This window comes from Grampus griseus, assembly GCF_964374135.1.
Source record: "Grampus griseus genome assembly, chromosome: 12".
NCBI classification, from domain to species: domain Eukaryota; kingdom Metazoa; phylum Chordata; class Mammalia; order Artiodactyla; family Delphinidae; genus Grampus; species Grampus griseus.
In genome coordinates this window covers 25,671,031-25,695,742 of record NC_139006.1, presented here as the reverse complement: position 1 = coordinate 25,695,742, position 24,712 = coordinate 25,671,031, and the positions used below count along the sequence as shown (strand labels likewise).

At 58.3% G+C, this 24,712-nt stretch overlaps 2 protein-coding genes and 1 pseudogene across 3 annotated transcripts; all 3 read left to right on the top strand.

The window, feature by feature from the left end:
* CCDC116 (coiled-coil domain containing 116) lies at positions 1–5,290 on the top strand (the record flags this gene model as incomplete). The annotated part of the gene is made up of 5 exons (XM_082667946.1): positions 1–72; positions 910–1,473; positions 1,589–2,491; positions 3,369–3,958; positions 5,095–5,290. 5 exons carry the CDS (start codon positions 1–3, stop codon positions 5,288–5,290), a joined length of 2,325 nt encoding a protein of 774 aa, XP_082524072.1.
* Positions 5,291–8,871: 3,581 nt separating this feature from the next.
* Positions 8,872–10,788, top strand: SDF2L1 (stromal cell derived factor 2 like 1). Its single transcript, XM_082667253.1, has 3 exons — positions 8,872–9,088; positions 9,387–9,583; positions 10,406–10,788. The coding sequence occupies exons 1-3, from the start codon at positions 8,902–8,904 to the stop codon at positions 10,685–10,687; spliced, it is 666 nt and encodes a 221-aa protein (XP_082523379.1). The 5' UTR covers positions 8,872–8,901; the 3' UTR covers positions 10,688–10,788.
* A 6,808-nt stretch (positions 10,789–17,596) lies between these two features.
* Positions 17,597–23,606, top strand: LOC309831015 (annotated as a pseudogene). Its single transcript has 6 exons — positions 17,597–17,818; positions 17,981–18,104; positions 19,483–19,679; positions 20,223–20,293; positions 20,565–20,669; positions 23,432–23,606. The product of its transcript is annotated as an uncharacterized misc_RNA (transcript).
* The last annotated feature ends 1,106 nt before the right edge of the window (positions 23,607–24,712 follow it).

Below are 24,712 nucleotides of genomic sequence, written 5' to 3'. Positions count from 1 at the left end.
ATGACCAGCTGTCGCCACCATTCGGGATACTTGGCGGACGACGAGGCTGGCCACACCACCTGCGTGGCCCGGGTAAGTGTGCCCAGCAGGGCCCAACTCTGAGCCTTCAACATGTTCCTCACCAGTTCTGGTGCCCCAGATCACAGCCCCCTTTCTCACTTCCTACTGATGTCCTCTCTGGACCTGTTAGTGACCTGTTGCCTTGACCACTCCTAGTTACCCCTGCTGGGCCCTACCTAGTCACCTCGGTCTCCGTCTCATTCCCTGTGTCCCCTGATCTCGGATTGGGAGGGGCATGGTGGACTAGAACCCCAGAGTGGGAGCATAGAGTCTACTTGGGGCCTACGGCTCGAGGGGCAGAAGCAGCCATGGGGCGCACAGGGCTCAGGACCACAGGTAGTCTGTACAGACCAGCAGTGGGGACGGGGCTCAAGGGGTTTTGTGATTCATGTCCTGGGTGAGGGCAGAAGTGGGCTTTCAGACTCCCCAGCCAGGTCTTGGGTATGTGAACTGTACGTGTCAGGGAGGCTTCAGGGCAACCCTGAACAGATCCCCACTTTACAAGAGAGGAAGTTGGACCTCAAGAGGGGCCTTCGTGCCCACAGTCACATGGCCTGAAGCTGGCAGAGCCAGGGTCCAAATCCAGGGCTGCCTGGCTCCAAAACCTAGTTCCTGGGACTTCCCTAGTCCAGTTGTTAAGACTCCACGCTTCCACTGCAGGGGGCACGGGTTCAATCCCTGGTTGGGGAACTAAGATCCTGCATGCTGCGTGGCACGGCCAAAAAAAAAGGAAAAACAGTTTCTTCCACTGCCCACTTCCTACCCAGTTCCTGGTGCCTTAGGAGGACCCCAGGGGACCCCTCCCCCCATGGGGCATCACTGCCCACTGTGATATGCCTGTCTGCTCAGGTCCAGCCATCTAAGAAGTCACTGTTCCCGGAAATGGGGCAAGCCTCCAAGCTGGGCCACACACCACACCCCACTTCGACGCACGGCCCCTCAGGCAGTTCAGGGCTCCGCAGCCACCGCCGAAACCCCAAGGGCCCTCGACCCTTTAGGAGCTTCCTGGATTTCCTTGTCGAGGGTCAGGTGCTGGACAGCCTGCAGACGGTGGTGGAGGAGGCAACTGAGCTCATGGCCACCGTAATGACAGAGGCTGGGGTGCCGCTGGTGGAGGTGGAGGACCCGATGGAGGTGCCAAGGGGTGGGCGTCAGGCGCGGGCCCGGCCCATCGTCAGTACCGTGCACCAGCACTGCACCCGGCCGACCCTCTGCATGGGGCGCCCCAACAATTACCCGTCCTGCTCCAGCTCCATGTCCGACTCCCACAGCAGCTTCACGGCCAACTGGCCGGGCTCCCATAGCTGGGACAGCGACCTGAGTGCCCGCAGCTTAGGTGCACTGCCACCCATGAAGGACAAACTCCTGCTGGAGAAGAACCTCAAACGGCTACTGCAGCTGGAGAACAGAGGGGTGAGGTCTGGGGCTGCGGCCCAGGTGGGGCGGGGGTGGACCCCAGCCCAGAGCTCAGGGCCAGGCCTGGCTTGGCTGCCCCTGGACGCCTCTGAGAGTCCTCCTCTCTCTGCAGAAAGGCCAGGGGCAGTCCTGCCCCCACGGGGACTCCCTGCCATGGGACTCACTGGGCAGCCAGACCAGCAGCCAGTGGACCCTAGAGCAGCCCCTGTCCTGGTTCTCAGGCCTGCTGGGCTCGAGCTCAGGCACGCCCAAAGCGTGGGAGCTGGGACCAGCAGAGCGGGAGCTGATCTTCCTCAAGCGGGAGCTGATCTTCCTCAAGCGAGAGCTGAACAAGAAGATGAAGTCCTTGCTGAGCCAGCCAGGGTCCTTTGACCTGCCCGGCTACTGTGCGCTCCGAGAGCCCCATCGGACCCTGGACTTCCTGGCTGAGCACCACCTGTTCCCCGCCCTGCAGGACGTGGTCAGCCAGGCTGTGGACAAGCTCAATGGTGCCTGCCACAGAGACAGTTGCCCTCTCTTCCTGTCAGAAGGGGAGCCCTCCCCAGAGTCCAGCTCCAAGCTGGCCACACCCACTGATGGGGAGGAGCCCTACGATTTGCTGCCCACCACAACCTCCAGCCCCAGGATGGAGCACAGAAAGAGCATCAAGTACAGGGGACGTGGCAAGTCCAAGGAAGGTGGCTCCCCGGTGTCTAGCACCCAAGTGGCCAGCAGGTTCTGCCTTGAGGTGACACCCACAGAAGAGCCCAAGGTCCCTTCACCCTACCCCAGGCAGGAGGGGCTTGACCAGGACCCCAAAGTACAGAGACTACCCATGCCCACTTCTGGGCCCCTGAGCTCCAGGCAGAGGGCCCAGCCCTGGTGGAACCTGCACCTTACCCTGCCCGCCACCGGGATTGTGGTGAAAGTGCCCTCACGACAGACCCATGTCACCACCCCGGTCTCAGCTCCGCTGGCCTCCTCCCTCCCATCCTCCTCCCACCACCTCCCCAGGTTCTCACCCCACACCTCCGTGGTAAGGGGCTTCTTGCCATCTCCTGTTGTGCCGTATCCGGAGGTGACCTCCTCAAGGTTGGGTCCAGGGTTCTTAGGGGCGGGTTTGCACTGGAAGGGCTCCTACCGCCACCGCTCCTAGCGGCCACTGTCACTAGCAGGTGCCCAGGGTCCAGGTCTCTTGCCCTGCCCTTGTGAAAACCACCTGAGTAGGGGATGAGCTGATGAGGGGACCAGGAATCCTGGCCTAGCTACTACCATATGTTGTCAAAGATGAATAAAGACTATTTTTTATTCTGGGTATTCTTTTAACGTTTGCATGTGAATCTCAGAGGCCCTCCCATGTGAGGAGGGTCCTGTCCCTTGTGGACAGTGGTCTGAGCCCAGAGTAGGGCCCTGTGTCTGCGGTCTAGCCCCCTCTGGTCCTGCTGCCCAGGACAGGACTCTCCAGTGTGTCTGCCCCGCCAAGAGGGAGTTGCTTGGGAAGGGTGCGGAGAGGACTTGGTGGCTTAACCCTGGTGGCTCCCCAGTGTGGCCCCTGACCCTCCTTTCACCCATCAAGGCCTAGGCATGCTTCCCTCCTCTGAACCCTGGCCTAGGCGAGGGTTGTGCAGGCTCCCTTTTGGCTGATACAGTGACTGATGTCACTGGCCTTGTCCCAGGCCTGACTGGTGTGGCTGGCATGATAACAGGGTGGTAAGTAGGCGGTGGGCCAGCACGCAGGACCCCAGCTCAGCTTTCCATCGGGCCAGCAGAGCAGATGTGGTGAGGCCGCACCCTGAGTGGACTGAGCGTGGCGCCGCGTGGGTGACGCGGAGGATGCTCTGGGGGGGAGGGCACCCAGGGTGGCAGGCAGAAGTGGATGACGTGTCTCCCTTTCCCTCCCTGCTGCCACACAGAGCCCCAATTACAAATTCACCAAGAAGAAGACGCTGCCCTCCATCCTGTCCAAGTCCACCACCATGTCCCGCCTCTCCAACCCCCGGCACGAGGAGCTCGTTGACTACCTGAAGGGCCAGGCTGTGTCCTTGCTTGCCTGCAAGTACAGGTTTGAGAAGAACCTCACTGGGCAGCTGGGCTTCATCTCCTTCCCCATCACTGAGGCACTCCTGGACCTCTTCCTGGGCTTCAGGAAGGTGAAGGGCTCGCGCATCCGTCTGTCCTCCACAATCGACTGGAGCTGCCTGCTGCGCAGGCTGGAGGAGGCCGAGTTTAGCCAGCGGTCACCCCAGCGGGCATCCCGGCCCCCTTCCCAGCACACCTCCCAGCACAGCACCCCCCAGCACAGCATGCAGACACCCACCGCGCTGTCCGCCAGGACCCACAGCGTCCAGGACAAGCCCACAGGGTCCTCCCTCAACATGAGGTCCCCGGGACCCCGGCTACTTGCCTCACAGGAGCGCCCGGCAGCCGCGGAGCAGGAGCCCGCCAGACCGCCAGAGCCCAAGCTGTTCCTGTCCCCCGCCAACACTGGCGTGGCGTCCCATCAGTCCGACCAGACAATGGACGTGGAGGGCCACCAGAGCATCGAGGAGGAGGAGGAGGACAAGGAGGAGGATGGAGAGGAGGAGGAAGAGGACGAGGATGACTTTGGAGATGAGGGCGAACCCCAGAGCTCCCTGGAGCCTCAAGAGGAGGCTGTGGTCAGTGCCACGGCGGCAGGCTCAGGTGTGGGCCATGGTGACTGCCCATGGGGCCCCTGAAGTGCACCGAGTGCTCCATGCCCCACTCCTTCCACCCCAGCGGCCACTGCCCTCACAGCCATCCCACTCTGAGCAGAGGTCAGAGCAGCTGGTGCCCACGAGGAGCTCTGCTGAGCCTCTCAGGGGAGCCAACGGGAGAAATAAAGCTTGTGTTGATGAAACACGGTTTTCCTGTCAGAGATCTCAGCCATCCTTCTGACCACCTGCCCCCGGGGAGCATCTCTGGAGAGCTGGGCCAGGCCTCCACGGCAGCTGCCGGTGCCCTGAGCCCCGTGACCTCCTGGGCTCTGCTGCTGGCTCTTCTGCACTCCAGTCTGCACCTTCCTGCCTCTTCAAGCCTCTTAGGACTCATGGTCCCCACCCTCACAGCCCCTGTGCATCACACTCCCACTTCCCTAGGGCTCCTCCTCTGCCAGGGCGTATCCTCCCTCTCCTGATGCTCCCACCACTACCTGTCTTCCTAATTTTTGTTGTTGTTGTATGCATGCTTCTCACTGTTGTGGCCTCTCCCGTTGCGGAGCACAGGCTCCGGATGCACAGGCTCAGCGGCCATGGCTCACGGGCCCAGCCACTCCGCGGCATGTGGGATCCTCCCGGACTGGGGCACGAACCCGTGTCCCCTGCATTGGCAGGCGGACTCTCAGCCACTGCGCCACCAGGGAAGCCCCTGTCTTCCTAATTTGTATTTCTCAGCTCGTGCTCCTGAGGTCACGCAGGGGCTGCTGGTAGGTCAAGCCATGGATTGGCTGACCCAGCTGGCTGTGTGACTATCCCTTCCGCAGAGGCCCTGGGCAAGGCAGCTCTCTTTCTTGAAGGGTCTGTGGGCTCGGCTGGTGCTGTGCTCAGAGGATCTCACGTCCAAGGTTCTCCTGGAGCTTCTGGCCATCCGGTGCCCCCAGCTCCTCCCCTCTGCCTTCCTCAGGCAGCCTGTTTGTTCCCCTTCAGGCATCTTCACCCAGGGAGCAGCTCCACCCCTACCCCCACCCTGCCCCTATGGTGGAGAGAAGATGCTTAGCCTCGCTGAGCAGGCCGCCATTTCGGGGAGGCTGGTGGATCTCTCATGCCTCCCCTGGAGCCCGCCAGGTGCACAGAGGCCAGACCTGCTCGGCTCGGCCTGACCGTGCTCAGTGGCCCACAGGTGAGGACACAGCAACTATGGAGCTTCCTCTGGAACCAGGCAGGGAGGACCCCGCGATTCGGGGAGGAGGACCTGCTCCTCTGACTGGCAGAGGGGCCAGGGTCCTAGGTGGGGAGTCAGGGACCCATTTTCCCACAGAGCTGTTGTGACAAGGATCCTTCAAAGCACTTGCTTGGTGCTGATGCCTATCCTCCGAGGCCACCACTGCCACCACCGCCACCATGTGAGGCCACAACAGCCGCTTTGTACATTACTGCCATATCACTTGGCCACAGTTGATTGGCCCTACTGGTGCATCCAATACCCTCTGGCTTCCAGGTCCTGCTGCCCAGTCTTCAAGGGAGAAGAGTGTATGTCCCCACCCCAGCCTCAGAGGCACACATCTAGGCCCTGGGGTGGGAGCAGCCCCTTTGGGCACCACTGGTACATGATGCTAGAGACTGGTCCCCTTAGCTCCTGTTTCAGGCATCTGTTGCCATGTAACAAACCAAGATTTAAGTGGCTTCAAACAAAATCATCATCTGTAATGATTCTGAGGGGGTTCTACGGGCTCAGCTGGCAGTGGTGTAGCCAGAGCAGCTGGGGTGGGAGTGCTGCTTTCGGCTGGGGACTGGGCTGAGGCTAGGACATCCCTCGTGGACCCTCCCCTTACATCATCTCTCTCCCCGTTGCCCCTGGCCATTCAAGGGTCTGTCTGGGCAGGGGCTGGCTTCCTAGAGGGAGGAAGCAAGAACCACCAGTGAGTGCTCTGGCAGCCTGTGCTCAGAAGTCCCCAAACAGCACTTCTGTAGCATTCTTGTGGTCAAAGCCAATTATGATGCGTGCCCAGATCCAAGAGGAGGGGGAAGGGACTCCACGACTGGGGAGAGGAGCAGGTTGTGCTCACAGGGGTGGGAGGCATTGTTAGCAGATGTATTTGGAGACTAACACCTCTCCATCCTCCTTGGCTGACTGCACCTTGAGCAGTGCCTGGAACTGAGTTGAGTCAATCACGTCCCCTCTTGAGAATCTGAACCTGGAGACAAACTGTGGTATCCAGGTGGAGGGCCCCGAGCATCTGCCCATGAGGTGAGCAGGAAAAAGGAACAGCTAGGAGAAGCCATGAGGCTCCAGAGACTCAGGGAGAGCCGTGTTGGCTTCCCGACTTCAGCCCTGGGGTCTCTGCTGCTCTTGGAACCCTTTCTTTGCCTGTCAGGGAGATTACTCGCTGTGTCCTTACCATTGTCTGCTCCCAGTGCAATGGGAAGCTGTTGGCAGCTTTCAGCAGGCACCTGGCATGATCTGATTTATACTTTTTTTTTTAAAGTTTTTATTGAATTTGTTACAATATCGCTTCTGTTTTATGTTTTGGTTTTTTGGCCCCAAGGCATGTGGGATCTTAGCTCCCTGACCAGGGATCAAACCTGCACGCCCTGCATTGGAAGGCAAAGTCTTAATCACTGGACCACGAGGGAAGTGCCTTGATTTATGCTTTTTAAGACAGAAATCACTTTCCTGGGTGGAGAATGTCTTGGAGGGGCCCGAGTAGCAGGGAAATCTTCTAGGAGGGGTGGTCAATATCTGAAGGGGAGATGGAGTGGCTTGGATTAGGGTGGTGACGGGGGACGCAGGAGAGATGCCTTCCAATCTGTTTTGGAGTCAGAGCCATCAAGACATGCTGGGGTAGATGTGAGGAGTGTGGTAAAGAGAGGAATCAAAGATGAATCCCAGGTTTGGGGCTTGAACAACTTGTAAATGAGGTGCTGTTCCTGAGACTTGGAAGCCTGGGGGAGGAGCAGTGTGAGGGAGACCGGGGAGTCCGTCTTGGGGCATATTAGGTTCGAGATGCTTGTTGGTGTGTCCGAGAAGACACACCCAGATTGTACTCTAGCCCTCAAGGGCAGGGTCTGCCAAATCCAGGGCAGACTGTAAGCATTTTTTTAACAGACACACAGTTATTTATTTATTTTTGGCTGCATTAGGTCTTCATTGCTGCACGTGGGCTTTCTCTAGTTGCGTCGAGCGGGAGCTACTCTTCGTTGCGTTGCGCGGGCTTCTCATTGCGGTGGCTTCTCTTGTTGCAGAGCATGGGCTCTAGGTGCACGGCCTTCAGTAGTTGTGGCATGTGGGCTCAGTAATTGTGGCTCATGGGCTCTAGAGCGCAGGCTCAGCAGTTGTGGTGCACTGGACTTACTTAGTTGCTCCTCAGCATGTGGGATCTTCCCAGACCAGGGCTTGAACCCGTGTTCCCTGCATTGGCAGGCGGATTCTTAACCACTGCTCCACCAGGGAAGTTACCGTAAGCATATTAGACACTCTAAACACTGAAAAGATCAAGACACCTTGACCCATATAGAATTCAAAATAAAGACAATGTTAAACATGAAAACCAGGACTTCCCTGACTGTCAGGTGGTTAAGACTCTGTGCTTCCACTGCAGGGGGCCTGGCTTCTATCCCTGGTCAGGGAACTAAGATCCCACAAGCCCCATGGCCCCAGGGGTGGGGGTAGGGAGACATGAAAACCAAAAAATAACCCATTGCTGTAATTAAAATGGCTCTACGCTGGATTTTCTGAATGCAAAATTCTGGATGATTTAATTAAACACGAATTTTTCTCCCTGCTTTGCTGGTGCACCAAGTGCGCGGGTGGTCAGCCTATTGAGTAACATATCCCAGAGCCGGTTCCTGGGCTGGGCTGAATTGATGGGTCTGGAGTGAATTCAATGTAAGAATGTTCCACGAATGAATAAATAAACAGTGGTTTAAGTTTCCCCCCTTATACCGACTGAGCTGACAGCCCTCTGAGAAGGCAGTGAGTCCCAAGCCTGGGACACACAGTCACCCAGGCTTGCTTCCCAGTCGCTTGGTCTCCCAGGGCTCCAGGTTCCCAAGACAGCTCTGGGGCTTTCTGGTGACCACCTGCTACTACCCTCTACATCACAGCTCCCTGCTGCCCTCTGCTGCCCAGTGGCCTAGGGACCATGAGAAGCCCTGGAAGGGGTCAATGAGTGGCTCAGGGAATTCAGAAACCCCAGGGTCCAGGGACTGAGGTGACTCAATGTCAGAGAGTGGGCAATGACCGAGCAACTGGGGGATTAGTTAATCCCGGGGTCCAGGGACTGAAGGACCAGGTGACTGAGTACCTGAGATGCCCCCACTTGTGACCACATAATCTAGTGGTCGAGCAACCTCAAGACCCTGCAGCTGCGGGCCCAGGGTCCGAGGGAGAGACCATGATTGAGGGCTCGGGGGTCTAGGATCAAGGGGCTTCGTGAACTGGCGAACCGAGTGTCCCGGGACCTGGCGGTCGCTGGACGGTCGCCCTCGCCTCTGTCCACACTCCCTCCGCTCGACGCTGCCCCGGCTTACTCATTACTGAGTCCTCGGAAGCGTGGACCAATCAAAACACTCCTCGTGTCTCCAGTCCCCTCCCAGCCGCTGCTCTGGAAGGCTATGGGCGGGTCCTTTCCACGCGGACCCAATGGAAGTGCAGGCGGAGCGCCGTGCGGGCTGGCGATTGGCTGCCGTTGCGGGCACTGTCAGAGCCGGATTGGCCGGCGGCGGAGACGGAAGCGATCAGGGCCCGAGTTGCCGGAGCCCGGCCGGGGCGATGAGGAGCGCGGGCCGCGGCCGAGCTGCCGGCCCGGCGCTGCTGGGGGTGCTGCTGGCGATCTCGGTCCCGGGCAGCTGTGCCGTCAAGACCGGCGCGGGGGTCGTGACCTGCGGGTCGGTGCTGAAGCTGCTCAACACGCAGCACCGGGTGCGGCTGCACTCGCACGACATCAAATACGGATCCGGTGCGCGGGCCGGGGCGGGGGTCTGACGTCGGGGTTCTGCGGACCAGGGGGCTGGGGGTCATCAGGGGCTGGAGTAGTTGGGGGCCGAGGGCCACAGGCCGGCGGTTCGAGGGGGGTCTTCGGGATGCCGTTCGGAGCTGTGGGCCAAGGGACTTGGAGTGCGGCCGGAGGCGGGCGGGGGCTGGGGGAGCCGTTGGATCCCAGGGTTGAGGTTGTCCGGGAAAGCTGATGGTGTCCGGGTCGAGGGTCGGAGTTCCCGCGTTGACAGCGACCCCGGGGGTGGGGTGTCGCCCCCCAGGCAGCGGCCAGCAGTCGGTGACCGGCGTGGAGGCGTCTGACGACGCCAACAGCTACTGGCGGATCCGCGGCGGCTCCGAGGGCGGGTGTCCGCGCGGGTCCCCGGTGCGCTGCGGGCAGGCTGTGCGGCTGACGCACGTGCTCACCGGCAAGAACCTGCACACGCACCACTTCCCGTCGCCGCTGTCCCACAACCAGGTGAGCCCCTGGCGTGTGTGCGAGGGGCCCGGCATCTGCTCGGAGCCCCAGCTTCCTGGGTGAAACGGGAATTACAAGTCAGAAGTGTTTGCCGAGCGCCCCCTCGGGGAATGCAGAGGTGACTACTCCAGGGTCCTGTCCCCTGGAGCCCTCAGCCCAGCGGGGACACAAACAGGAAGAGCTGTCCGTCTGGATAGCTCCACTCCTGGGGGCGAGTTGGACACAGGAGGGGTATCCGCATGGCCGTTGGGGTGGGGAATGGGAACCCCGCGGGGAGGAGGAACTGGGGCTGGGCCTGGAAGGATGAGTAGGAGTCCGCCAGGCCGCAGAGAGGAGAAGGGCATCTTTCCAAGCCTGGGGAAGAGCCTGTGAGCGGAGTTCATTGGAACTGGGTGGGAGGTGGTACTGGAACAGAGGGTGCTTTGGGGAGGTTATCAGAAGGAAAGGATGAGATAATAGAACCTTGGCTGTCAGCCTGAAGGGTAGACTTGATGCTGAGTGAGGGTCAGAGGGGTTAGGACAGGAGAAACCCAGCGGAGGAAGGAGGGGGATGACTTGGTTCTGTGGGGGCCACTGGTCACCGTCCAGGCAGCTGAGGTGGGGTGTGCATGTGTTTGAAGAGCTGGTGTTGGGGAGGCCCTTCTGGATGCTGGGGATGGGGATGGGGGTGTCCCAGTTTGCAGCTGTGGAAGCTGAGGCTCAGAGAGGTGCAGGGAAGGACCTGGGTGTGAGTGCAGCTGCCAGGCAATTGCCCATGGGGGACTCAGTGTGCCCTTTGTCATGTGTGACCACTGTCCTCCCACACCACCACCGCCCCCACAGGAGGTGAGCGCCTTTGGGGAGGACGGCGAGGGTGATGACCTGGACCTGTGGACGGTACGCTGCTCGGGGCAGCACTGGGAGCGGGAGGCCGCCGTGCGCTTCCAGCACGTGGGCACTTCCGTGTTCCTGTCGGTCACCGGCGAGCAGTACGGGAGCCCCATCCGGGGGCAGCTCGAGGTGCACGGCATGCCCAGCGCCAACACCCACAATAGGTGGAAGGCCATGGAAGGCATCTTCATCAAGCCCAGCATGGAGGCCTCTGCAGGCCACGATGAACTCTGAGTGCCGTGGACCTGCGGGTGGAGGGCAGCAGGGTGGGTCATCTGCAGGGCCACTCTTGGGGGAGACTTTGAGTTTGTAGGGGTTCTCAAGTGCCTTTATGATTAAAGAATATTGGCCTGTGGTTGCATTTTGCTGTGAGCCTGGGGGCGACCAGGAGCTGCCAGCTGGCCCAGGTCAGCATCTCTTCCTCAGTGCAAATCCTCCGTCCCACAGATGGCAGCTTAACCCATCCAAACCTCTCTGATGCTCTTCCGTGCACTCCCAACACTGCCCAGGGCCATCACAGCTCCCTCTCCACCCTCAGATGGTCCAATGGCCCCAGTGACTCCAGTTCCCCAGCCCCTGAGCTTCATGAACCTTCCTGATGAGGGCTGGGGCCTCAGCGAGGTAGCAGGGGCCCCACTCTCTACCAGCTGGGATGGGCACAAGCTCTCCAGCCCCTCATCCCTTGAGGTGCACCCCCTCCTCCTGGCACCCCTCCACTGGCAGTTGTGACAGTCTGGACACTTGCCTTTGACCAAGCACTGGGTCAGGACTCTGCTCATCTGCTGGAAATTTGCATCGCAGGATCCCTCTCGGTGCAGATGGCACCCCACACACCCAGCCAGCCCAGACGTGTGGCATCTCACGCCCCACTATAACCTTTCAAAGTCCGGAGGCCCTAACAAAACTTCAAAAGATATTGCAAAGGAAGATAACCACAGAGAACTGCCAGCTGCAGACATCTGAGAAGGCTTCCTGGAAGAAGAGGCACAATTTGAGCCGGCAAAGCATTACAATTTAAAGAAAGGAGCAATAAATAGGCGGGCCCTGATAAAGGAAGGTAATAGCTATTTTGCTGGTGCGTGGGTGACCTCTAGAGGTTATGGCGGAGATTACAGTCAGAGAGGCTTGGGCAGCTGCCACTTTCCTGCAGGAAAATGAAAGAGCTGAAGGAGAGGCTGGGGGTGGCAACTGGTTGGAAGGGTCTTAGAGGAGGGTGAGCAGAGCACCTTACTTCTGAGAAATCAATTGACCTTAGGGGGTGGGAGAAAAGCTCTAGCCAATTGTGAGACCTGAGGGGAGGAGGGTCATAATTAGGCCCTTTACGCCCCTGCCCCCTCCCCCATGAGGTCCTGCTCTGCTCAAACCTCTTGAGCATCGTCTACAAGTCTCCACTTCTCTCCCATCACTCACCTGACCTGAGACAGGAGTGCAAGCAGATGGTTGGGAAGTGATCCCAGAAAACACTGGGGCAGAGGAGTGGGGCTCAGAGGAGCAGGCAAGGCAGCTGGTGAAGTTTGCATTACTGAGCAAGTCACCCCTGTGGGCAACTAGGGCTTCATCCCACCGGGGAGCACTGGGTCTCCATGTAGAACATGCATCAAAGTTGTCCCAACCGGGCTTCCCTGGTGGCGCAGTGGTTGAGAGTCCGCCTGCCAATGCAGGGGACATGGGTTCGTGCCCCGGTCCGGGAAGATCCCACATGCCGCGGAGCGGCTGGGCCCGTGAGCCATGGCCGCTGAGCCTGCGCGTCTGGAGCCTGTGCTCCACAACAGGAGAGGCCACAACAGTGTGAGGCCCGCGTACCGCAAAAAAAAAAAAAAAAAAAAAAGTTGTCCCAACCAAGGGGCAAGAAAGTGGGGGTACTTATCCAACCAGCATATCTTCTCTCATTGGCTGAGGGCTGCTGGGCAGGTGGGAGGATTACTCTGCAGCACTTCCCACTTGCCCTGTATTCTACAGCCAGAATGAAGACCTTAGGCAGAGCCGCAGGTGCCAGCAGGGAACATCCTTTTGGTAGAGGTGAGTGCCAAGGGGGTGTAGGCGGGGCACCAAAAGTGTGGCGCACACTGCAAATCTAAGGGGCATTCCTCTGATCCACCCCTGGCCCCTCTGGGCTGTAAGAACCCACTTCTGCCTCTGTTACCTCCCTACCACCACACATACAAAAGTGAGGAGTGTTAATTAAGAGCAGACTCCAACAGTACACAGCATGTAAAAATCCTTGGGAAATCAAGGCCAAAGCTGTGGGAGCAGGTGAGAGGGCTGCAGGCAGAATGCAGTACAAGACCAAAAATTAAAACCGCAGCAGCAGCCGAGCTCTCATTTATTGAAAACTAAGTGCCAGGCACTGGGCCAACGATTTACAGACCATCTCATTTGCTCCTGGCAACAACCCTACGAAGCATAGCACGTTCAACTGTTATCTTAATTTTGCAGAGGAGGCAACCGAGGTTGCTAAAGATTCAAACCCAGCTCTGCCTGCCTCCAAAACATTTGCTCTCAGCCACTGGACTGAGAGAATAAAAGAGGAGGGGGCACAGATGCACAGTAGCCTAAGCACCACCCGCTCCAACACACACTGCAGCTCTATGAGGGCCAGGCGGGCCGCGTACATCCTTCCGGGTCATCAGCTCTGCGAAAGCATTTAATGAATGCTTATCCGCAGTCACGCAGGGACCCAAGCGACGCCCCCTTCCCCGTGCCTCCCACAGATCCACAAGCCTCCAGGGGCTCCAAGACCAGGTCCCGCAGCCCAGGCCCACCCTTGGGCTTCAGACAAATCTCATTTGGGTCAAGTCGGGCGATGCGGTGGGGTTTGGGTGGGGAGGTGGCTATCCCAGCCAGGAAGCCCACCGCAGCCGAACATGCCATCCGAGAGGCACAGGGAGCAATTTCAGTTTGCAAAACGGGGCAACCTGCGGCCCGGTTGGTGCAGGCTTGACCGCGGGTCCGGACATTTTCCTCCAGTCGTAGCCCCCTCCCCAGCGGGCTTGGCCGCGCGGCCGGCGCCCCCGACTGGGCTACCAAGAGCGCTCGCCCGCGCGGCGAGAAAACTCACCGAGACTAGAGCTGCGAAAAGGCGGGCAAAGTTCCCTTTGATAAGTTATGAATGGGGAGAAAGTGTTTGTAGAACTCATTGTTAAAACCGCGGAGCCTCAGCCTCTGCCCGCGCCGGGCCAATCCGGGCCCGCAGGCTATTTTGAAATCTCTCCGGCCTCAGCCAATGGGCGTGCAGAAGGCGAAGCCCCCGCCGGCGCCGGCCAATGAGCGCGGCGCTATGCTAAGGAGCCGGGGGCTGGGCCGCCGCCTGTCAGCGAGTTAAAGATGGAGCCGGCGGCGGGAGGGCGCCACGAGGTGCGGGGTGGTCCTGGGGGGCAGCGCGGGCTGACGGCCGCCGGGACCTGTCCCCGCAACCTCCCGAGTCCTGCCCCGGCCCGGGACGGAAAGGGCGTCCCGCCGCGTGAGTAGCTGGGTCCGAGGTGGGGGCGCGGGCAGGGCGGCCCTACCCGGCGGGCGGTGTGGAGGGGCGCAGCCCAGACCCCGGGCGCCCCCTCCGGGCAGGGGACCTCAGAGGGGCGGGAAGCCCCCATTCCTCTTCTCCGCTCTGGGCCGCCGGGCAGGGAATCTGTTGGGACAGAATGCGGAGCCCAACTTGGGGGCCAAGAGCCAGAGGCCAAGGATGGGGGCCGGCAGGGGCGCGTCGGCCCGGAGTGGGACCACCCTTCTTCTCCCGGAGCCTCAGGCCGTGGGAGGGCGCAGGGTCGTCGGGCTATATCCACTCCCGCCCCAGGCGCGAGTGGGTTTCGGACCGCGTTGAAGCGCGGTCCCCTCTCCTTTGTGTGTGCGCCCTTTCCCGGGCGCGCTCCCGCTCAGGGTGTGGAGCTGCCCCCCTCAGTCTGGGGTCGCAACCCCACGGCAATCTGGAGGGTGCTGGGGAGGGTCCGGCCCCTCTGGGGTCCTGAGGACTCCGAGGACCGCAGCCCCGCTGAAATCCCCTCCCCGCCCTGCTGTCTAGGAATGGGGCCCTAGCCCCACCCACCTACGGTTGGGCTTCCCGCTCTGCGTGTATTGGGGGTGATGGGGCTCCCCCCTGCTGGCCGCAGGTGCTCTGACGAGGTTGCACTACTGTGCTTTGAGGAGCAGTGCAATGATATTGTCAAAGCATCGGGGACCAGCCTTGGGGACCCCTTCCCCCATACTGCTACTTTCCCTCCCCAGGCCTGGCCCCTGGACCTGCAGGCCCTCCCCTCCCCCTTGCCCAGCTCCTATCCCTTCTCCATGGAAACTTGAGATCCTGGCCAGGCCTGGGCCTCTGGGGTCAGAGGGCACCCTTTCCCCAGGCAGAGGCCCCGCCCCAGGCCCCAGTGGGCCTGCATTCCAGGTCTCAGATCCCCACCTACCACTGGGAGAGGCACTGGCAGGCCTGCCTGACACTCTTTCCCTGTTGCACTACTGTGGGCCACTGGGAAGCAGTGCAATGATGAAAGGGCATCGGTCAGGCCCAGCCCACCACCCACAGTGCCTGGGAGGTGGGGGGGAGTCTTGCTGCCTCACTCCACTAACCAGCAGTAAGGCGCAGGTGCGGAGCTGGTCTGGACTCTCCATCGGAGGATCAGGTGAGGGCAGAGCTGGGGGGTCCTCCGCCAACCTGTCCATCTGGGTCATGGCTGGACAGGGGGAAGGGGCAGAGGCCTCCGACTCAGAAAAGCTATGGTTTGAAGAGGATCTTTACAACCAGCTCCCAGGTAAGCCTGTGGGCTTGAGGTTTGGTCAGGGCCCTGTGGAGAAAGAGGCCCATTGCTTTGCACGGAGGGTTTGCCCGGGCCTGGCTCAGAGCCAGCTCAACAACCTTGACTCCGTGGAGGTGCCCTGGGCCCAGCCTTCCTGGAAGGCCTGGGGAGGGCCAAGCTCTGGAGAGAATGTTCTCCTGGGTTCTCAGCAGGAGCAGTACTAGCTGGGCGGACAGTGGACTCGGGATACAAAGCCTGCAGCTCACGTCCTCCAACCATGCCCACTTGTTCTCTTACAGGGACATGTGCTGCCCTGAGCCTGCAGGAGAGACTGTGAGGTGCCTGGCATGCCCACCCTCACAGCTGGAATCGGGGGGAGTGGAGCCCAACTGCCAAGAAGCCTGGCCCCAGGCGTGCTTGCAGGGTCACCTTCAGCATCAGGACCAGACACAAAAGATTTTGATGTGCCCAGTGACAGCCACTCAAGCCTGTCTCCTTGAGAGGAGGCCCAGGTCTCCGGATGGGCATTTGGGAGTACCCCTCACCAATGGTTGAGCACAGAGGGACCCTGGCTTCACCCCCACCCTGGGCGTAGAAGCCCTGGCATCCGGGAAGGATGAGGGAAAATGACACATGCTCCTCTGTCTCCTAGGCCTGACCCCTTGGGGTTCCTCCATCCCAAGGTCACCTGACTTAGACCCATGGCTTGAGGTGGCCACCTCTTGCTCTCGTGCAGATTATGTACCCATTGGCCAAAGACCCCCATGCAGCTGTCTCCTGCCCTTGCTGGGAGAGGCTTGTGAACTCAGGGCACTGCTCAAATGTCCCCTCCTATGGGAAGACTTCCCTGGACTCCAAGACATCCAATGTTCCTCCACCAGAGCATGTTAGATCACATTTTTCTCCCTGTGGCTGAAGCCCTCTTTAAACGGGGAGCCCCTGAAGGCAGGGAGCATGTAGTTTGGCAGTACCTGGCACAATACACTTTAAAAATCCAAATAAACAGAAAAAGTGTAAAGTATTATAAGCATAACATGATGGGGGTGTTAATCAGGGGTCTGCCCGACCTCTCAGAGGATGCTTGTCCTGTTTTTAAAAAGGCACCTACTATGTATTTTAAAGTCAAATCTGATTTTGTAAGTCACATGGGCCCCGCCTCACATCCGGGGCCACCTGCCCGGGGCAGGTGGCAGAATGGTGGCAGAGATTTGGATGCAGGTGTATCTGAGTCTGCCTGCACCTGTAGGCGAGATGCACAGGCCATACCTTCTCCCTCCTTGGTTGTGTCCATCTTTTTTTTTTTTTTTTTGGTTGTGTCCATCTTGATCTGTGACATCAAAGCAAGAGGAAGTGAATGCCACCTCTTGTGTTGGGGAGAGCTGGGGCTGGCCGTTTGGTGGTAGGAAGTGAAAAAATCTCAGGTGCACTCCATGGATCACAGGGCTGATGGAGAGGGGGCTGGGTTAGGAGGGGACCTGAACTAAGCAGTCCAGGGCACACCCCCTCATCAGCAGCAGGGGTGGATGGTGGGGTCGGCCACTGACCAAGTAGGAGAGGGAAAAGAGAAGCAGATTTTTGGGTGGAAGGGAAGAAGCTGCATGCCAATTCGGATGTGCTGAGCGTGAGATGCCCAGGAAACGTCCCCTGGGGACACTTAGATGTGGGTCTGTAACTCAAGGGACTTGGGGTTAAAGTCAGTTCTGGGTTGGGACTAATAAGTGGGTAAGATGTCCAAGAAGGTATGGTAAAGACAGGACCCTCATGAGGAGAGGAGACAGGATAGAAGCGGGAGAGGAAGTCAGAAGAGCGTGAAAAGTCCGGGGCTAGAGGAGTTGGGGGCAGAAAGAACTCTTGGGGCCTTGTCTACAGACGGTGAGGAGGGGAGCAGCCAAGATGGGAGGTACTGGAGTCCGACCGGGGGCCGAGCGCCTCAAAGAAGTTGTGAGAATTGGCTTGGCCACGGGCGGGACCCCGGGGTATGGGCCTCCGCCAGGGGTAGCTGCGTCCCGCCGTCCGTCCCGTCGAAGCGTGAAGGCGCATGCGCAGAGCGGCGGGCATTGTCACGTGCGGCTGTCTCGCGCGGATTGGCCCCTGGTCTCCCGAGACTGGCCCGAGCTGTCCGTGCGGCGGCGCGCGCGGAGGGATCCTGCGTAGGCGCGGCGCGGCGGAGAGGGGACCACGGTGCGTCCCCGGGCCTGGCCCTCTGGGGCCGACCCCTCCTCTCCCTGACCTGGGCGGGAGGATGGGCGCGCCCGGACCCCGGTGGCCCCGCCTGGATAGTGACCCGAGCTCTGGCCCTCGGGGGGGGGGGTCTCCCTCCTCCCCTCCTGGGGCTGGTGGAGTGGGCGCGTCCGGGGCCCCGCCCCGACGGCCGCTCCGCCCCCAGGCAGCCGGGCAGCCGAAGCCCTCGAGAATGGAGGTTCTGGACGAGTTCGACAGCGAGTTCCCGCAGAGTGTGACCTTCTGCCAGCTCATCCCCGAGGAGGACTTCGAGAGGCAAGCGGCGACCTACACTGAGAGCGCGCTGCGCCTCCTCTTCCTTAGCCTCGACCGCAACCCGGCGCTGGATGAGAGGGTGGTGCGCAAGGGCAAGCAGGCGGAGTGCGAGCGGCGTGGGCTCCTGTCCTTCCTCTGGGTGCGGGCCCGGGAGGGCGGGGCTCCGGGGTTCCGAGGTGGGGGCGGGGCGCCGGTGTCCGCCCTGCTTGAGCTGCTGGTAGGGGACTTTAAGGAGGCGGCCCCGGCTAGGCGGCTCACCCGTCCAGCTTCCTCCTCCCTTCCTCTCCCGCTGTCGTCGCAGGCCAAGGTCTCGTGTGCCGTCCAGGGGGAGCTGAACTGTTGCAACAGCATGGGCGCCCTGGAGATGCACCAGCGCCTGGAGCAGCTCAAGAGGCGCATCCACCGCGTGCACTTATACTCCCAGGGTGAGGCTCCATCCGCGCTGGGCTCGAGCGGCCTGGTTGACCTGACTCACATCTCCCCGGTGGTCCACAGAAGGCTATCTACGCTTGGTCTGTCAATCAGGACTCGGCAAGGCCCGCATACTGTTTGGGTGGGAGGCAAATTCGTGTACACCCCGAGCCCTGGGAGAGTGAAATGAGAGGTGACCTCATTAGTGGCCACACAGGGTGGCAGGTGGGGATTCTGGCCTCGTCTTTTGAAGTTCCTTTTGACGCGAGATGCCCTCACTTTTCCCCGATGCTATGGACTAAAGAACTGTGTTGTCCTTTGGGGGACCCACTCGATGGGTTTGTATCTGTTGTCTGGGTCCACTGGTGTGTTTGCTCTTCCCCCTCTGCCTGTTATTTCTTGGATAGTCGTTCTAAAGCCTTGATGAGGTTTGGATTTGGTCCTTGGGAGTGTCCGTGTTCAGGGATGGATGGTGGTGTTGGGCTTCTTTGTCTCGCCTCACATCGGGGGGCCCAGCTCATCTGGGGGGGGGTCCCACAGCACCGTTTCATCCAACAGCTGGACCCACAGCATGTGTAGCTCTTACCGCGGTCTCCCAAGATGCTGGTGTGGTGTTATTTATCCCTGTTTTACAGAAGAGGAAATGGAGGCCCGGGGAGGTTGTCCGGCCTGTGTAGGCCACACAGGTGTGGTGGAGCTGGACTGAGACTCAGGGCTGGTGCTCAGCCTCCAGCCAGTGCTCCCTGGCAGTGCTTATCTCACTCTAGATGAGCCGTCTGAGAGGCTGCAGGAGGGGCTTGTTACCTCCTACTTTGCTGGTGGGACCCAGCTTTGAACAGTAGAAAGACCCAGACTCATCAGAACAGGAGAGAGGACGTGCAGGCCTTAGGTTCCTCCCCAAGCCCACCTCTGCAAGACTTCCTCCCCATGCACCCTTTGCGCACCCCCAGGATGACCCGGGGCTGCGTGTATTCGGTGGGCTCACTGTCTGGGGACTGGACAACCCACTGGGGTGCTGGCAGGCTCCAGGGCTTTGTGCCATGCCTGGGAGAGTGGGTGGCAGGCCAACCTGCTCGGGCCAAGCCCAGCCCTCCTTGGCGGTGACACTCCATCACTTCCTGTGAAATTCTGTCCTGGAAGGCAGACAGCCTGGCGTGGCCCCTGCATGGGCCTTGTATAGTTCGAGCTTCCCACTTCACTCGTAAGATAGAGACAAAAGTACCGTTTCCCTGTGGGGCGGTTTTGGGGCCAGTGAGGTGGCGTGTGTTCGTGCCTGTCAGTAGTGGTGCCCTTTGTGGGCCTGCCTCCCTCCTTGTTGGAGGGCCTGTGTTTGGCGCCCCCCCAACCTGTTCGGGCCTTGGGATAGGTGATCACCGACACCTTCTGTCCCAGATGCCAAGAAGAGAAGCAAGCGAAAACCGAAGAAACCAGAACCCATCCTCTTGTGGGACTGGTCGACCTCCCCGTGCCTGCCACCAACCCTGCTGCCACTGCCTGCCACCACCATGGCCTCCATGGTGGCCCCATCAACCTCTGTCTACACTCTGCCCAGGGTCTTTGGCCCCTTCCCTCCGCTGCCCAGCACATCGGTCAGTGGCCCTGGGAGGGGCAGCCTCTAACCCCCTGCTCAGAAGCACCCCAGCGATGCCCGGGCCCACAGCAGTGGTTCCCAGAACTTCCTCTGCAGGCAGCAGTAGATAGATGAAAGGGGGCTGCTCTGCTCGCAGAGTTGGGCTGGGGGAGGCACAGGGCTCCGCCTGCCTGGCCTCAGTGCACTCAGTGCGATCCCGGGGCTTCCAGGGGACGCCTGAAGCCTGCCTCTCCCCGTGGGTGTCATTCTCCAGGCCACCCTCTAAGTGCCTCTGCAGTGCTCTTCCGACTCGCCTACCCTTCCTAACTCCCGCTTATCCGTCACCTGTCCCCCAGGCGGGGCTGGGATCTCCTCTGTTGGCTCCCAGCCCGCACGCCGGGCCCCATCCCCCTAACACCAAGCTCCAGGTGGCACCGAGGATGAGCCTGATGTGTTTGCTGATTGACTGGAAGGCACATCGTTCTCATAGTTCTTGGAGAAGGTGTTTCTCTTCACGATGAGGATCCCACCCTTGTCCTAAAGTTTCTTTTGTTTGCTGAAGATGGAGTAATTGGAAGTTTCGAGGTCTGAAGCAAAATTGAACTGGACTGGCCTGTCATCGAACCCGAAGAGGTGGGAGGATTTATCCTGGGCCCGAGGCAAATGAGACGGGAGGGTTTGGGGGAGCCTGCTGTGTGCCAGCTGGGCTGTGATTCCCTCCCCTCTCGTAGTGGATCCATCCCACAATCCTGAGTGGTCCTTCCCCTCTTGGTCCTGGGGAGGAGTTGGGGCTCAGAGATCTGCCTGTGTACAGAGCCCCCGTACCCCCCGAGGCTGGGGAGGCACCCCCTGCCCTGGAGAAGCCCAGAGCTGAGTGTGTCCCCTGCCCCGCCCTGTCTTGCAGCCGCGTAGTCGATCTGACCCCCTTGGTCCTCAATCCTGGAGGCTTTCACTTCTCGTACTTGGCCAGGAACAATGCGCACAAGCTCCACTGCCCTGGCTTCCCCTGGTAAGTGTGCCCCCGAACCGTCTGGCCTCTGAGCAGCGTGCATGAGGGCTGGAAGGATATTCAGTGTGATGGTCGCTCCCACTTCCAGGATGGACCCTAATGTCGTCAGGCGTGCTGGAAAGTTGCTTCCCCTTCCTAGTGTTTGTGCTGGTGGGAAACCAGAAACAAACAGCCCAGAGGCCAACAGAAGGGAACGATTCAATCAGCTGTGGGCAGCCCCGTGCTTTATCTACATGTGTGTTTTGCAAAGCAGGGATTTACTGAATATGGGGGTTTTTTTGTTTGTTTTTTTTATTGCGGTCCGCGGGCCTCTCACTGTTGTGGCCTCTCCCGTTGCGGAGCACAGTCTCCGGATGCACAGGCTCAGCAGCCATGGCTCACGGGCCCAGCCGCTCCGCGGCATGTGGGATCTTCCCGGACCGGGGCACGAACCCGCGTCCCCTGTATCAGCAGGTGGACTCTCAACCACTGCGCCACCAGGGAAGCCCCTGAATATGGGTTTTTTATTACCATTTTTGTCAAGTATTTCCCACATCATTGAGTGTTTGGATTGGCTGCTTCATTGCATCAGATGACTTTTTTTAAAAACAGCTTTATTGAGGTATTATTCACATGGTATAATTCACCCATTTAACATATACAATTCCTGGGATTTCCTTGGCAGTCCAGTGGTTAGGACTCCGTGCTTCCACTGCAGGGGGCTGAGGTTCCATCCCTGGTTGGGGAACTAAGATCCCGCAAGCTGCACGGTGTGGCCAAAAATGATTAAATAAATAAATAAATAAACACACAATTCTATGGTCTTTGGTATATTCACAGTTATGAATGCATCACCACAATTAATCTTAGCACACTTTCCTCACCCCAGAAACCCATAGCCCTCACTCTTCCACTCGCCCCTCTTCAGCACTTTCTGTCTATAGATTTGCTTGTTCTGGACGTTTGCTATAAATGGTATTGTAAGATATGTGGTCTTTGTATCTGGCTCCTTTCAGTTGGTTAATGTTTTTGCAGTTCATCCATGTTGTAGCAGTACTCATTCTTTTTAAAATTTTCAAATAGATTTCATTTTTTAGAGTAGTTTAGGGTTTACAGTAAAACTGAGCTGAAAGTACAGAGAGTTCCATATCCCTCTGCCCTCCCCACACAGCCTCCCCCGCGATCAACATCTGCCAGAGAGTGGGACCTTTAATACAAACTATGACCTACATTGACGTGTCATTATGTAAAGTCCGTGGTTCACATTAGGGTCACTCCTGGTGACGTACATCTTATGGTTTTGGACAAATGTATAATGACATGTGTCCACTATTACAGTGTTGTATGGAATAGTTTCCCTGCCCTGAAAGTCCTCTGCCTATTTGGCCCTCCCTCTCCCTCAGCCCTAGACAGCCACTAACCTACTTTCTGTTGCTATAGGTTTGTCAGTTCTGGACATTTTATATAAATGAAACCATACCATAAATTGGTCAGCTTCCTTGGCCGTGTGACAGACGTCCAGCATGTGCGGTACCCTCACTCAGCGTGTGTGTGTGCATGCGTGTGTGTCTATGCGTGTGGTGGGTGGGCATAAATATGTTATCTCCCACTTCCAGAGAAAACGGGTGAAGGTCAACATGCCCTTCTTGCACCTGCTGCGCGGCTTGTGGGGTCTTAGTTCCCTGACCAGGGATTGAGCCTGGGCCCTTGGCAGTGAGATGTGGGGTCCTAACCACTGGACCGCCAGGGAATTCCCTGGCATCACTATCTTTATGTGCTAAGCTGTCCCTGAATCTCAAGATGAATTTCCAGAAGTGAAATTACAAGGGAAAGGGTAGGAACAGTTTTCAAAAGCACTACCATTTTTCAGATTCTGAAACAGGATCTAGTTACTGTAGACAGTTTGAAAACTACCCAAAAAAGACACCAATCACTCTCACTCCCAAGGTCAGAAATAACCATTGTTGGCACATATCCCTGTTTCACTGTAGGTGTTCCCCATGGACACGAGTGTACGTGCACAGGTAGTAGTTTGTCACGTAATCAGGAGCATCCTGTGAGCAGTTTTGCAGCCAGTTCTGGAACATGTTGCTTCCCTGTCATTAAAAATACCTAGAAATTCACCAGTAATCATAGATGCAGAATACCCACCCCATTGTGTGGACGGAGCATCATTTATTCAACTACCCTTGCTTGTTGAAATATTTCATTAATGGGGACAATGTTTAGCCTCCTGTTATGTATTGCTTTCTGAGTGAGCTGTGCTGTCTTGGCACTATCCCCCAAAATGGGTTATTTTAAATTGTTTTCTAAAAGTTTACAAAAGCATAACATACTCTACGGAAAAAAGGTCACAATATAGAAATGAATACATGAAATATGAGTCCCAATACATTGGTTAATTTTTTAAATCAAATCAGGATCATACTGCACGTACTTCTCAGCTACTTGTTCTTTCCATTACTGTACCATTGGGGTGTCTTTACTTGCTGGGATGTACAGACCAACTTTGTTCCTTAAACAGCTGTGGAATAGTCCACTGCATGCCTGTACCATGGTTTTTTTAGCTGTTCCCTGATGGACGTTTGGATTGTCTCCAGGTTTACACAATCACAAACATTGCTGCAATGAACAGCCTTGAGCAAACATCCATGGGAGGGATTTCCAGCAGCAGTAATGTATCGAGAGCCATCCCACAGCCTGGGTTTTGTCGTGTGTTCCTCTGATGGCCCTGTGTGCCGTGTCCCCCTCATGGACCCATGTCTTGCGTGTTTCCTGAACAGGCCTTCAGCCTGTAGTGGTTCTGCCAGCACCGAGGAGATGCTATCCCCATCTGTGAAGGCCTCCATCTTCACCCCGCCTGTCCTGCTCAAGTTCCAGCCTGTGCCCAGACCCAAAGATGAATCAGAGAATGACCCTGGCAGCGCAGAGTCCACGCCCCACCAGAGGGACCTATAACCTCTTCTGTATAGACCATGGCAGGAGAATGAATAAAGTTCCCCTGGTGGTTCCTTCCTCGTGCCACGCTACCCAGGGGCCGTGCAGTCCCACGGGCTCTCTGCAACCCCAAGAGGTGGTCAGGGTAGCGCAAGCCTGAGGCTCTTTGGCCTGAGACTGCACACAGTAGGTGGTCAGGTCAGTGAAGTCCCCTCACTTGCACCTAACCTGGGAACTCAGTCCTGTGCACTTTGAAAGAGTGTTGAGTGCGGGGAGTGTGTTGCCCCTCCCTGCAGTAACTCTGTGGCCCCGTTGTGCCTCACTTGACCCCACTGAGTTGCAAGACTACCACTTTTTGCTACACCTGGCTCCTAAACACAAGGCTTATCTGGGTGCAAGTTTAGAAACAGTGGTCTGTTCCCTCCTGGGAGGAAAATGAGCTGGCGTGTCAGTTTCCAATTTGGCACCTCCCTAAAGAGTTTCAAAGACACGTGACTCTGATTACCTCCCACGCTGACTTTAGAATCAAACCTGCATGTGAGACATGAGTCCTCACAAAGTGCCCAATGATGCTGGCCATTAGCAGATGTCGGTTGAGCCCTGTGGATGCCCTGCACCTTGCTTGCTACTGGAGATAATAGACCAAGCAGTTGGGGTCCTGGCCCTTAAGGAGCTTATGTCCCATCCATGTGTGTGTGGTAAGCCAGTACATAGATAAATTAGTACAGGATTACAAATTGTGATAAGCCCTTGTGGGAGCTGAGATCGAGGTGTATGGGGTGACTGGGTGGACAGTGGTACCTTGAGGAGAGTGGACACTAGGGGTAGATGGGGGTGGAGAATTATGCTTTTACCAGACGTGTTAAATTTGAGTTCAGTCGGTGCCCAGGTAGAGGTCAGAAGGCAGAAGTGCTGGCCATTTCGTGTTCGGAGACAAGGGATACAGGTGTTTAAAGCCATGAGCCTGGGCAAGGTCACCCAGTGCTTGAGTGTAGAGGGAGGTCCAGGGCTCGGCCGGGGCATACAAACGTGGTGGTCCAGCCGAAGGAAGGGTCAGTCAGAAGAGACCGAAGGGATCATCAGGGCTTTAGACCTTCAGGCTTCATGGCCACCGGCCCCTGGGCCGC